General features: G+C 38.5%; 1 protein-coding gene across 5 annotated transcripts in view; it reads right to left on the bottom strand.

The window, feature by feature from the left end:
• The window catches only part of Gria3 (glutamate ionotropic receptor AMPA type subunit 3), a 277,058-nt gene that overhangs the window by 62,867 nt on the left and 201,137 nt on the right, over nucleotides 1–13,054 (bottom strand). For all 5 annotated transcript variants that reach the window (XR_004943712.1, XM_036175082.1, XM_036175083.1 and 2 more), the window contains one exon: nucleotides 4,824–5,200. Coding sequence is in view for 4 of the 5 variants with exons in the window: in XM_036175082.1 (XP_036030975.1) it covers nucleotides 4,824–5,200 (377 nt within the window). In the remaining variant the exon portion in view is untranslated. The remainder of the gene's footprint in view (nucleotides 1–4,823; nucleotides 5,201–13,054) is intronic.

The following is a 13,054-nucleotide window of genomic DNA, read 5'->3' as shown; positions in this document are numbered from 1 at the left end:
CTAACATTTGTTGAGCTCATAGGCCAGGACCTGTGCTTTGCATTTGATTGATGAGAGACCGAGGCTTAGCTAGGCTTAGTAATTTGCTCCAGTTTACACAACTGCAGAGCAGACTGGGAATGCAGTGAAGCTAACTTAACTGCTCTCCTCCCTCCATCTGGCTCCCCTGTCGGCTGGCCCCCAGTGCACATTCAGGATGAAGAGGGTTAAACTGAATGTGTTCACACCTTCTCTGGACTTCTCCCCTGATAAATCAGTTGTATGAATATAACCTTGGCTTATTACATTGATTATCTTATTTAACGTTGACTCTCAGCCTACAGCTTCATGTAGAACAAAGTAATTCACTCTGAACAATTAGAACAGTTCAAATATCAAACCTAATATTGATGAAGAATCTCTAAGCTTCAGGGTAACTGTCAATAACTGTATTTAATGGCAATGGAATGATGACAGCAGTTTTCCTCATAATGCCTTACTGCTGATTGTGCAGCCTTAAGCTCTGAGTGAGCACATGCTCAGCAGTATTATGAATGCTGCCCACTTTCATTAACAATGGGTGCTGCATTTCTTTAGGGATAGAAATGGGAAAACAGTTCTGGTACGTAAGCACGAAGGGAGCCAGGAAGCCAACAGTGCCCCTTCAGATTGGTAGTATGAAGTAGTGGAAGCAATGGTACTGCTGGCTCTTAAAACTCCCTGTGAAGTTGTGTTCCCTTGTGTCAGCTCTCGAGGAATGACTAGTCTATGATATGAACAAAGCAGCATACAGTAGAAAGAACAGGGTTTGGGAATTGGAGTTAGGTTTGAGTTCTAGCCGTTATTGTCAGTGTAACTAGGCCAATTATTTAACCTTAGCCACTTTCTTCAACTTAAAAGTAAGCACAATGCCTACACTGTGGTTAAGATTAAGATCCAGGTGAGATGGTAGATAATGTGTCCATACACAGTGGGAGTCCAGGGAAGATGGTGCTGATTTTTCTCTGACATTTCCTTCCATTCTAATACTTGTTGATTCTATTTTCAAATAGAATCTCAAGGATAATTCCTTGATTTACTTCAGTTTTGATGAAAGTAACAGTGTATCATCTATGCTCACATTCTTGGTTTTCTGGAAAGTCTGGACGCTGAGTGTGGTCATTAAGCAGAGTACAATGCTGATGCTTACAGTAAAGGCAACTGCACCCCTTATAGTGCAACTACACTATTGCCAGGACTTTCTAAATCTGCGGATAGAGAACTATATTACAGTGGGCTGGGCTGATACACAGTTGATCACAGATATATAATCAGTAGAGCTCTCAAGACAAGGAGAAAAATGTTTCTTTCTTACTGGTGTATAATATATATGCTAAGAAGCATAGTTTAATAAAAGATTTAAAGAGATAAATTCTTTTGTAGGGCACAAAAGATAGTATCAGAGGAGTGATCACTCATAGGTTAGAACATATGAAGCTCCTGGAGGTAATGATTTCTCACTAAGAAGCATAATAAAAAAAAATAGTTGTTACATTAGACATGTATTCTATGGGCTTCATGCCCTTAGTGTGTTGAACAATGACCAGCTTTAAAAACAATCCACTAGGACAGAAAAATCTTAGCATGCATGGCATACTCTAAGGATAATGTCTGGTATAATTTTGCTTATATGCATTTATGTATAGTGAATCAAGATGGAAAAACTATTTCTTACTGTGGGTAATGTTAAAAAATTTGGAAGCCATTGTACTATATGACAACCTCTTGAGCAGCATACTAAAATCTGTCCCTTGGAAAGAAAAGGTGTTTGCCACATTTTAGGGCTAGGGAAAAGCTGTAGCTTAAATTGTGCTACCAGAAATTAAGGCAAAAACCCAAACTGGTCTAGCTTGTCATTTTCAGTATCAGCTTTAGTTCTTATTTAATGAAGTAATGTGCATAAATACTTGTCAAAACGGCTTGTGAAGAGGCCTGTTTGAGTATGCAGCATAGTAGGCAGCACTCCAGTGGGAATATCACAAATGTAGTTTTGAAAATTGACTTACAGAAACCAAGAAAATCTCCAGCCTTAATGACTCTTCAGCATTGTCTCAGTACAGATTACCAGCCATGTTAGAAATCTTTCAATTATAGACTCATTCAGAGGCCATAGTCTCTTGAAGTGACTATTTCACAAAATCCAAAAAGAAACTAGGAAATCAAATGAACTCCCTGATGATATCACAAAGTGACATATTCTGAACACAAAAGGAAGAGGAAATGAAGTAATTTGAAGAACCCAGCCAAAAGATTAGGGTGGAATTTTTTTAACAAAAAAAAAAAAAAAAAAAAAAGGAAAAAGCATAGTTTGGATGCATGAGACTTGAAAACCCCACATAAGCAATTTTAAAAAGCTGCCAAAGATGGCTACCCAGTCAGTTACGTTTTACTATAAGTGTTTAGTACTCTCAATGGCTAATCTCACAAAGAGATATGCTGTCAAAAATGGTCTCATTATTTTGATTCCTTATATTCTTTGTGTGTGTGTGTGTGTGTGTGTGTGTGTGTGTGTGTGTGTGTGTGTGTGTGCTTGTAATTGTGTGTGTAGGAAAGACCTTGAATGTCATCTTCAGGAACACTGTCCCCCTCCTCCTTTGAGATAGGGTATATTATTAGTCTATAGTTTACAAATTAGGCTAGACTGGCTGGCCAGTCAGCTCCAGGGATCACCCAATGTCTACCTTCCCAGCGATGGTTTTAGAAGCAAGTACCACCATACTTAGCTTTTATGTGGGTTCTGGGGATTGAACTCAAGTTCTCATGATTGCAAAAGAAGCACTTTATTGGTTGGAATACCTTTCCAGCACCAAGTCTTTAATTTCTAACTGAAAATCCCTGTATATTTATATTATTGACTCCTGTCAGTATTTGGATTAATATTTAGTTTGGCCAAAGTTAGTGTTTTGTTTTATAATTTTTAGTGTGTGCCTTGTGTATGTGCTTGTATGTGTGTGTGCTTGTGTGTGTGTGTGTGATATGTATGGTGGGCTGTATGTGTATGGTGCATGTATGTGATGCATGCATGGGAGTCCATGGGTGTGCTAACAAGCAAAGGACAGAGCAAAACGTTGGTGTCTTCCTTTATCTCTCTGCATATTATTGACTTGAGATGGGGTCTCTCACTGAACCTGAAATGTAGCCTATGCTGGCTGGCGTGTGAGTTCTCAGGATTTGCTTGTTCCCCCACAATGCCAGGGTTACAGGCAGGCAAGTTATGCCTGGCTTTTTATGTAGGTGCTAGCTAATTGAACTCAGGTTCTCATGTTTACCCAATAAGTGCTCTTATCCACTGAGCCATTTTCCTAGTCCCTCAAAAAATTTTGAAGATTATAAATATATAATATTCAGTTATAATACTGTGTAAGTATGAATTCACTACTATTTGTGATTAGGTGAGTTACTATACATTGGTAAGGCTCAGGACATTCACCTTCAATATTTCTTCTGGTCCTGGAGGTTAAACCCAGGTAAGCTCTCCACTACTGAGCTACGTTATCAAAACATGCTGAGTATTTTCAATAGCTTTACTGAGATAAGTTTGCATCTAATACAACTCACTAGTATAAGTATTCATCAGAATTATATTTGTTCAATGATTTAAGTAAATTTAGAGTTCTGCAGCTATCATCAAAATCTATTTTTGGAGCATTTTCATATCCCCCCCATCAGCTCCTTCATGTCCATTTGTCCAGTCCTAGCAGGGCTAGGAAAAGGATGAGACAAGTAAGGCATATGTCCCACAAGCCAATATTAGTGGTGTCAAAATCTTATCCAGACAAACAGCTTTTTAGTGCTATATTTCTTTTAAAAAACAAACAGAAAAACTTTGTACATGTTCTGCTCCACACACTTGCTGGACTCTAATCCCTTTGTTACCATTTTTTCCTCTCCCTTCAAACTCTGGCTATCACCAATTATCCTTTTTCTCACTATAGATTTCACTATCTGGGACAAGCAGAATGATCTATTATGGGATGTTCAACAAATGTAATTGAGTGGTATGTGGCATTTTGTGTTTAAATTATTTCATTGGGCATGTTTTCAAGGTTCATGTGAACTGTCACTATGCAGCAGTATTCTGTTCTTTTAACTGAATAGTATTCCATTGAATGGATATGCCACAATTTTTTTTATCCATTTACCAGTTGATCATTTGCTTTATTTCTATCTTTTGTCTCTTAAAACTAAAGCTACTATGGACATTCATACTTTTTACTTTGGGGGTACAAAAGACAGTAAAATTGTTGTGTGTCATTTTAACTCTATGCCTAACTTTATAAGAAATGGCCAGGCTACTTTCGAATGTGGCCACATCACTAAGATTCATACTGATTTTCTGCTGTTTTCTTGGAGAAATTTTACAGTTTTAGCTAAAAAACTGGAGTAGATACATAATTCTAAGAAGTCTGAGAGCAAAACAAAAAAGTCAATATTAATAAGGGAAGGCAGGAAGATTTTAAAGAAATGTTCTTTCACATTTTGTGTAGACTCAGTCTCTTGGCAAATGAGAAAATGTTTCAGCTCAATTAATGAGGCAAATTTCATAGTACTATTATGCACCAATTAATTTTATCCAGAGTTTGTGTATTTATGAACACTGTAGCAAACCTTAGGCATTCAAAGTATCACCAGAGACACACTCACCTCAAAGACATAAGCAAACAAAATGGCTTGATGATAATTTGTCATTGGATGGAATGTTAAATGAAAGAACTCTGAAGTTGATGCAGGTGAATACCAGATGGACATGAGTGGAGTATGACCACAAAATACAAGCATGTATTGTGTATTACACACAAACAAACCTTGGAGAAATATCACATCCTTGTTGCATAAAAGCACCCAAGGAAAACCAAAGACTGTTAAATATTCCAAATTCATTCGGAGGATCAGGAGGGCTTTGTGGGTCACGAGGTTCTTCATTGTTGTCTTCCAAGTGCCATTCGTAAGGGCTAAATCTGCTGACTAGGAAGAGAACCACACTGACTCCAATGTAGGCAAAGACAATGCACATCCAGATTTCATAAGCTAAAGGATCCAGGAACGAAAATACGCCTGGTTTTGATTTCTGAGGCTTCTTTATCATGATGGAGATTCCCAGGCTCATAAATGGCTTTGAAAAATCTATGACTTCTTCACGGACCAATGTTATAGTGAGCGGAGCAACAGCTATATCAGCTCTCTGAAAAACAAAGACACATAGCGCTTTTACAGACAGCATTTCCTTCATCATTTGTCACTTAACAAACGTTTTTGGTTGAAATATAATATATTAACTCACTGTAACCAGCCAATTTGTCAATGCTAAGATTAGAGAGGCAAAGCCATTCAATGTGTTCTAAATTGCTTTAGTTTGATGGTGAAATAAGGAAAAAGCCCTGGTCTTTTGTCCTCCCAAGCATATTGGCTTAGGGAAACTAATTCCATTTCCCCATAATTTCTTTTTGCTACCTCACACCTCAACTTGTACTTCTTTATGACATACATAATTTAACTTTTCTTATGTTAATATTCATGTTCTTATGTCTATCTCCGTTATTTGACTGGAATTTTTTGTGCACTGTGCACAATAACTTTCATTTCTTATATTTTCTTTCTTTCCCCTTGTATTATTCAGTATAAGTCTTGGTTACTGCCTTGTCTATTAAAATATACATCATTTGAAGATAGGGACCCAGTCTTTTGGTTTTATATCTATTATTGCAGTAGATTCTATATTAAAAATGTATATTCCTTAAATAGTTGCTGATTATTGAACATAATACATGAAAACCTGCAATATTTCTGAATGGGAGAAACAAGGAAAAAAACAGCTATTAGAATATATATTAATTCATCAAGTAAGCTATCTTTGATGGTGATAAATGCAAGTACAACATTTACACATGTCAGATTGATAAATAAATGTTAGCAGTGCACTGAATAATTAACTCATGTAAAGGCATGCCACCTTTTTATATTAATCTCAGGAAAATAAGGCATTAGGATTTTCTGTACTTATTATTTCTACAACTGCTCCTTTAGCATGCTAGTAGGTTTTAGTGTAAAAAACAGCCTTTAAAATGTACATGTAGGAAAATGTATGTGGCTAGGGGACAGCTTAAGTATGGTATATCAGATATGTAGTAAATTACCAATTACGTTCAGTTTTTTCTGAGATAAATATAGTTATGTTTCAATACCCCTACCTGTGGGGAGAGAGGGAAAAAGAATTATGAAGTTTGAACTAGAGTATATTTACCAAAAAATGTTCTTTACTTTGGTGAATTGTATAGGGCAACTCAAAGCGGTTGAGAAGTGCTCCTTATTTAAGGGGAAATACAGGTGATGAACAGTTGCTCACACTTCTGAAGTGCTTGCTCTGTATGAGGCACAGTGGCAAGCATTTTATACATATTATTTTGCTTCATTTTCCTAGCAACCTTAAGGTTAGTACAATTACCATTCTCTCTTCAAATGATGTATATTTTAACAGACACGGCATTACCAAAGGCTTCCACTGAATACTACAAGAGAAATAGAGGCTGAGATTTGACCTCTGGCAGTGAAATTCATATCCACTCTCTTAACCAGCATCCTTTCTTTCAAATGACACTTGTATACTATATACTATAACATTTTGATCTGCAATTAGTGAGCGTTTTGATGATTGTAGCTCTTCTGAGTTATCCATGTTTCTATAAATGCCCCCTCACCCACACTTCTGTAGGTAATCCCAATAAAATCTTTGCTTTGCCAATATGGACGTTGGTGGACTTGTTGCTTTGGCCTGTCATTGGTGCTGTAGTGGGAATGAGTAGCCATTTGTTCATTTCTTCCCAGGGAAAGCCATACAATACCTATTCAGTTGAAATCATAGGCAGTTCTGTTTATCAAATAACACCCCTTCCGTTTTTTAATCCATTCTACCCATATTGCACTTCTATCCACCACTGTCAATGATCTTGAAACTATGACTTCATTTATCTCTGAACTAAAACAGTACTTTCATCTTAGTACCTAATTTGTAGTCCCTCTGATTTATGGAAATTATTTCTTGAACTGTAAGCTTGGTTGCCAGACTCAAACACATCCTGTCAGACATCAACTGCTCATGTAATATTACTGGACTTTTGTATTACATACTCTTTCCTTTGGCTCTGTGACACTTAAGACAACAGGCTCTCTTCCTATTTGTATGATATTTTTGGCCTATTTTTTCTTCCTAGTTTTCATTCTCCACCAAGGTATATTTTGTCTTTCCAGAAGTGTTTGGTTTAGGAGGTAATCACTGAAGGTTTGTGGAATAAGACAGATCATTCAAGGTTCTGTCCTTTATTATGACTTCAACTCTCATCATATTGCAGTTAACTCCTTAATCTTAAGTTTCACATTGAAGATGAGATTGGAGCCAATGACAAATTTTTCTTATTTTATCCTTTGGCTGAGGACTACACCTGGTCATAGGAACAAAGGCTGCTCATAAGCATGGAATTGGCCAGAAAGCTAGCCGGTGTTTTTTGGCAAAGGCAGCTTGAATCAGCTAGAGTTTTGTCATGCCAAGAGAATTCATACAAAAAGGTGCCTCCTCTCACTGCCAACACAATTCTGCCTCCTGCCCAGAGGATACAAATACGCATCTAGTGTAAGTTCGCATTTGAACTCATTTGAATTTAATTACTTAATTTAACTAGTTCTTTCTCTCCTTTTTTAATCTTGAAAGACTTGATCCTTCTAGGAGGAATTGCTATTTTTTTCTGTCTTTGAAGGTAGTAGTAAAAGGGTATTTGTATTAAAAAAAAACCACTTTATTTGGACTGGATTTTAGGGAAATGAGCTCTTTTCTGAAGATCGAGGCACTTGATCTCCACCCTATATTTGGGAGAGTTTGGTGGGAGGAAAGAGACCGGAAATTGATGTAATTATATTATCATCTCAAAAAGAAAGAAAGAAAAAGGAGATAACAGTTGTAATACAAAAACAAACCAAAAAATACCCCTATGGAACCCCCCCCCCCAGAAGACAAAGCTAACTCAGGAACTGCAGCACCCACCACATGGTAAGCACCACTAAACACACTAACAAGAGATGGCTAGACAGAGAAGGAATGACATTTTATTATCTAGTTCCTAGGAACTTTAGCAAGAGAACAGATTCCCCAAGGAGGCCATTCTGAGTTTAAAGTACTTTTGAATCACAAGCAAACAGCAGAGCAAATCTGTTCCTCTCTGGTACTTGCCTCTTTCCCTCAACCTAGCATTTTTAATTTTCTGAAGTCTTTCTGGGCAGTCTTTTCTTTCCATTTTTTTCCTCTTATGAGACAGCATGTTACTATGCAGCCCAGGCTACTGCAGGCTGGCCTTAAATTTGTGGTGATCCTCCTGTCTCAGTCTAGTAAGTGCTGGGATCTCAGGAGCTTTTTCAAAGAAAGCAGTATATGTATATGTATATGTACTGCCCCAATAGAAGATAATGTTAAATCTGGGTTCACTTAACTCTCACTGATGATGTGATCGGGTTCCAAAACAAGAATTTCCAATGTCTCCTTAAGAACCCTTAATAAAGACCTAGAGTCTGAAAAAGACAAAGGGAGAGCAGCAAGTAGCTAGAATAAGGATCAACCGACAGAAGGTAAGAGAGCTGCTGATTGAGCATAGGACAGTAAGATGTGGGAGACTGAGCAGTTCTTCCTTTTCTCTTTTATCCTTGGTGAGAGACAAGTCACAGAACTGGCACATCAGCTCAGAGCCAGCTTTAGAGAAGCTTTTGCCCTCTCCTACCACTATCCCTTCCTGCACATTATAAAACACATCTGTGATAGTGGGTTATTTCAGAGCTTATGACCTGCCTGCCATAATGTCTATGAAACAATCAGCTTGATTATCAATGGGAATGTAGAGAAAGAGATTACTAATAAGTGTCCAAAAATCCTTAGTTAGCTCTTCTGGGACTGCCATGGCATATAGACAAGGGAGGGTACTTTATAGGAAATTAAAAGATTTCAGAGACTGATGCCAAAGAAAACCTAAAAAGGCAACCACCCAAATGAAATTCCTCTTTTAAAATATTTGTACTTAATATGCATACATGCATCTAACATGTTTGGATCAAATCCCACCACCATGAAATTCCTTCCTTACTATCTGTTCTTAATGCAACTCAGCTGTGACTAGAGACAAGCATGAAGAATTATGGCTGGGACTATGGAGCAGGTAAGCTTCTGGCTTAATAACAAGTGTCTCTCTTTTGGTGTCCTGAACCACTCCAGCAGCCCTTTGTCATCAAGCCAGTGCTGGTTATAGCAGCTGGAAAGTCACTCTTAGAACCCTAGGTGGGTAAGTGCTCCGTATGAGGGTGCCCCAGGTGACTGATGAAAACCAGCAAATGGTAAGAACTCAGGGTGAGACTCTACTAGTGTTTTAACTTTCATTTTGACTACTTAAAGGATTTTAATCAAGCAGTGTAAGAATGGCTGTGTGGGCTCAGTAAACACGCTAAATTAGGTTTGATTTTTTTCCCCACATAACCAGTGGCAAACCCAAGCAACTGCATTATTGGAGGGGTTTAGCTTGAGGGGATTTATAATCGTTTTCATAGGTAGGTGGCCAAAGTTGTAAGTTTCATAAAATCTGAACCCCAACAGGCCCCTGTGCACATGGACCACATACTTAAGAAGCTGACATGCTTTAAGCAGAGATGACATTTAGTTTAAGTGTAATTTTACAAATTGTTTGAGCTGGAAGGCTTGTTACATCTTAAAGTATTTTCATCTGATTAGCTGATATAAAATTTGAAACCCATTTGGAGATTATGTTTGAGCAGGAGCTCCTCAGCCATTGTTTCAAAGCACTTTCTGATAGCAAGAGGAAAAGGAGGAGGTGGGTCCTACAGACCATACTGTAGGCTACCTAAGAGAAGTGGACATGATCTGCTCCCTGCTCCCTGAATCAAGCATAAAGCTCTAGTGGCCTTGGGCAGGCATTTCCTCCAGAAATTTAAATGAGTGCAGCAGAATTAAGCTGGACAATAGGAATACAATTGCTGTGTGTTGGAGGCAGGGATTAAACTGCTTTATTGGCTGTACTCTATGAGATATTTGTTGTCTGCAGTTGTTAAGATCTGGATAAAGGGATGAGACCTATTTAAATCAGTGCAACAACAAGCAGGGTCACAACAGGATCTCCTCATTTCTTTATCCAGAACAGATGTCCCAGTATGGGTCTATTGATTTGGACTCCTTGTCCTTGGGGAGCTGTGGAATTTAAAGACCCAGTGAAGATAAACGGGCAACCTGGGAGTTGGATGAAGGCCGTGCGATGCTAAATTTGGTTGGAAATATTTCCCCGCCCCTATGCTGAGAATAGCAGACTTCAATGTATCATTAATGCTCTTCCCTTGAGCCTATGTGTCCTTTCAGTAGAGGAACACTTTTACCAAATCATCAGTCCTTTCTGCCAGAGCCCAGTGCAATCAGAAGACTAGAAGTGGATGTATGGCTTCTGTTACTGGATCCTTGCTTCTCTGCCTTTAACTGGACGGACAGATTGGCATTTTGCCTTTATTAATGGAAAATAAATCTATCTTAGGATAGTGACAATCCAAGGTAATTTCTTATAGGAAAAGAAATGTCAGTGTAAGTAATATCTGTTGAGTTTCCATTTCCCCTAGGTGTGTGAAGTATTCTAGGACACCCAAGGACTGCGATCCAGAATCAGCATATGCCAATTCCCATCTCCATTCCTGAGCATTCTGCTGTTTTCTAGGTAGTATGAATAAATATGGATAATATCTTTCCTGGCCTTTACCAAAAGCAATCCCACATATTCTTTATTCTTAGTTCTGGGTGCTAAGAACATAAGGAATGTGGCAGTGGCCCACTGGGAGGTGTCCTTTTCATAACTGGGGCTCCAATTTCCTTCTAGCCCATTTCTTGCCTTAAAAAAAACTTGTTAGGTCATATATCTTCTCTGAGGACAGGGCCTCCCAGCTATTTACATTGTATTTTTAAATATTTCAAGAGATAACTAGAGATTTATATTGCATTGTCCTAGAGGGCACATAGAAATGCGATGGGTGTCTTGGTTGGAATAGCACATAATGCAGCTAGAATATAAGCCCTATACCCCAAAGCCAGGCGGAAATGGCATATCTGACTGAAATAACATCAAGATACTCATAAGCTGACAAACTTCGTGAACTGAGCCAGTGTAAACCAGTGGACAAAAGCACTAGGCCAGGCGGACTGGCATTTGAGTTGCCAAACTGTGATTGTTGTGATAGCGTCAAAATTTGCCATCATCCATCTTCCCTTAGAAATTCCTGTCACTCTTGTCCTCCATGAAGCTTCAATTTTTTTGGTTTACTCAGTGGGCAATGCTAATGTTTAGTCCCTGGTGGATTTCCTAGTCTGTAAAAATGAATTAGATGTTTGGCTAAGGAATATTTAAGAATCCTGATAGCCACAGAATGTTCTTTGAGAATGCCCTCTTAAAACATTTGCTACTTGGGAGCAGTAAAAACTGGTGGTGTGTGAGCCATTTGAGCTGGAATGATTATTATGTGGCAGTGTTACAGAAATCTAGCTCAAAATCAAAATTGCTGAAAGCAGGTGGACAGTTTCAAGACCACAATGTACTGAAGGACTTACGTAATGGGGCACATTGTATGCTGCTGACGTTTGTTTCAAAAATAACCTTCTTAGAGATACAAGGTGCCCCAACATCAACTTTGATTTGAATTTCTTTAGAGGAAAAAAAAAACCATTCAGGAATCATCTGAAAAGAGACTAATTGACTTTTTTATTCTTTAACAAATTTAATTCCTTTTGACTTTTTCTTGGGACTTCATGGCAGATACAGAAATGTCTTTGGCAAAGCTTTCTTCAGCTCTGCCTTCCTTCATCATTTTCCTGCTCTGATCCATACTACATACAAAAGGCGTAAGAGACAGCACCAGAAAGATAAAACAGTGCCTATCTGTGTAGTTTTCATGCTAAATGCAAATAGTTGTTCCCTGTTCTCCATGTTTTTGTCCACTAAGCACTCTGGGAAAGCATCAGAGGGTTTCCCCTCCTTTCTTCTTCTGAAACAACTTACAAACCACATGAGGTCAGGTCTGCCGGAAATGCAAGCCTGTGTTTTCACTTTTTCCTCCATTTCTATCATGAACAAAGACATTGAAAACTTTCTAATGCCAAAAGATTAAAACTTCTACATGAAGTTGAGGGCACATTTAGCTTATGATATCTCTGACAGCAAGCTTTTCCTCCAAGCATGACAGGAAAGCCTAGTTTCTATATTCCCAGGTTTTAGAGGAAAGTGGAGTTTGACAGTCCACTTCAGTGGATTGGTTTGCTGTCAGCTCTCCAGAATGACTTTGTATTATTCAGCTCAGAAAACATCAGAGACTTCTTCTAGGTCAGGAGAGGGGAGAGGATGTTCCTTTAAGAGCCTTCTCTGGCAGAAAGGAACACTCTCCCTAGAGCAGCAGGGGAATGAGAGAAAGGTTGCTCCAGAAATCTCACCTTTTCAAAATCGAGATGAGGTCTGAATTACTAAACAAAGAACTCTGTGCTTCTCAGATTCCCTCACTGACAAATAGATGAAGTGGAAAGAGAAAGGGATGTGTAGAGATTAAACCATGCAGCAAGGAGGACATCATAGAGGAGAAAGCAAAACGCCACAAGAGAATTGCACTTCCTCTGAACAATGTCAGGAAATCTCTTATCCTACATGACCATGTCTTGCTGAATGCTAGGAGGGGCACTGGTCTATTTCCAGTGGAGACACTACAGAGCTCTGGCCATTCTGTTTTGATGGTCTTGTGAACTTATGGACTCGATCACATCAGATAACTGGAGCAGTAGAAATTGACACCCTCAATTTCTTGCCATGCTACTAAAGCCTCAGTAACTTCTCTCCAGAATGACTAAGGCACCAGGTGCCTTTTATAATAAATTTCAACTATTATTCCAGATGGAATGGGCCTGAAACAACACTTTTAGCTATGGGATAGTATAGTGAACTGATTAAAAGAACAAGAACTTCATAGATTCAAG

The sequence above is a fragment of the Onychomys torridus genome, chromosome X (genome assembly GCF_903995425.1).
Source record: "Onychomys torridus chromosome X, mOncTor1.1, whole genome shotgun sequence".
NCBI classification, from domain to species: Eukaryota; Metazoa; Chordata; class Mammalia; order Rodentia; family Cricetidae; genus Onychomys; species Onychomys torridus.
Note: the sequence above shows the minus strand (reverse complement) of the source record. Positions and strands in the feature narration are given on the sequence as shown.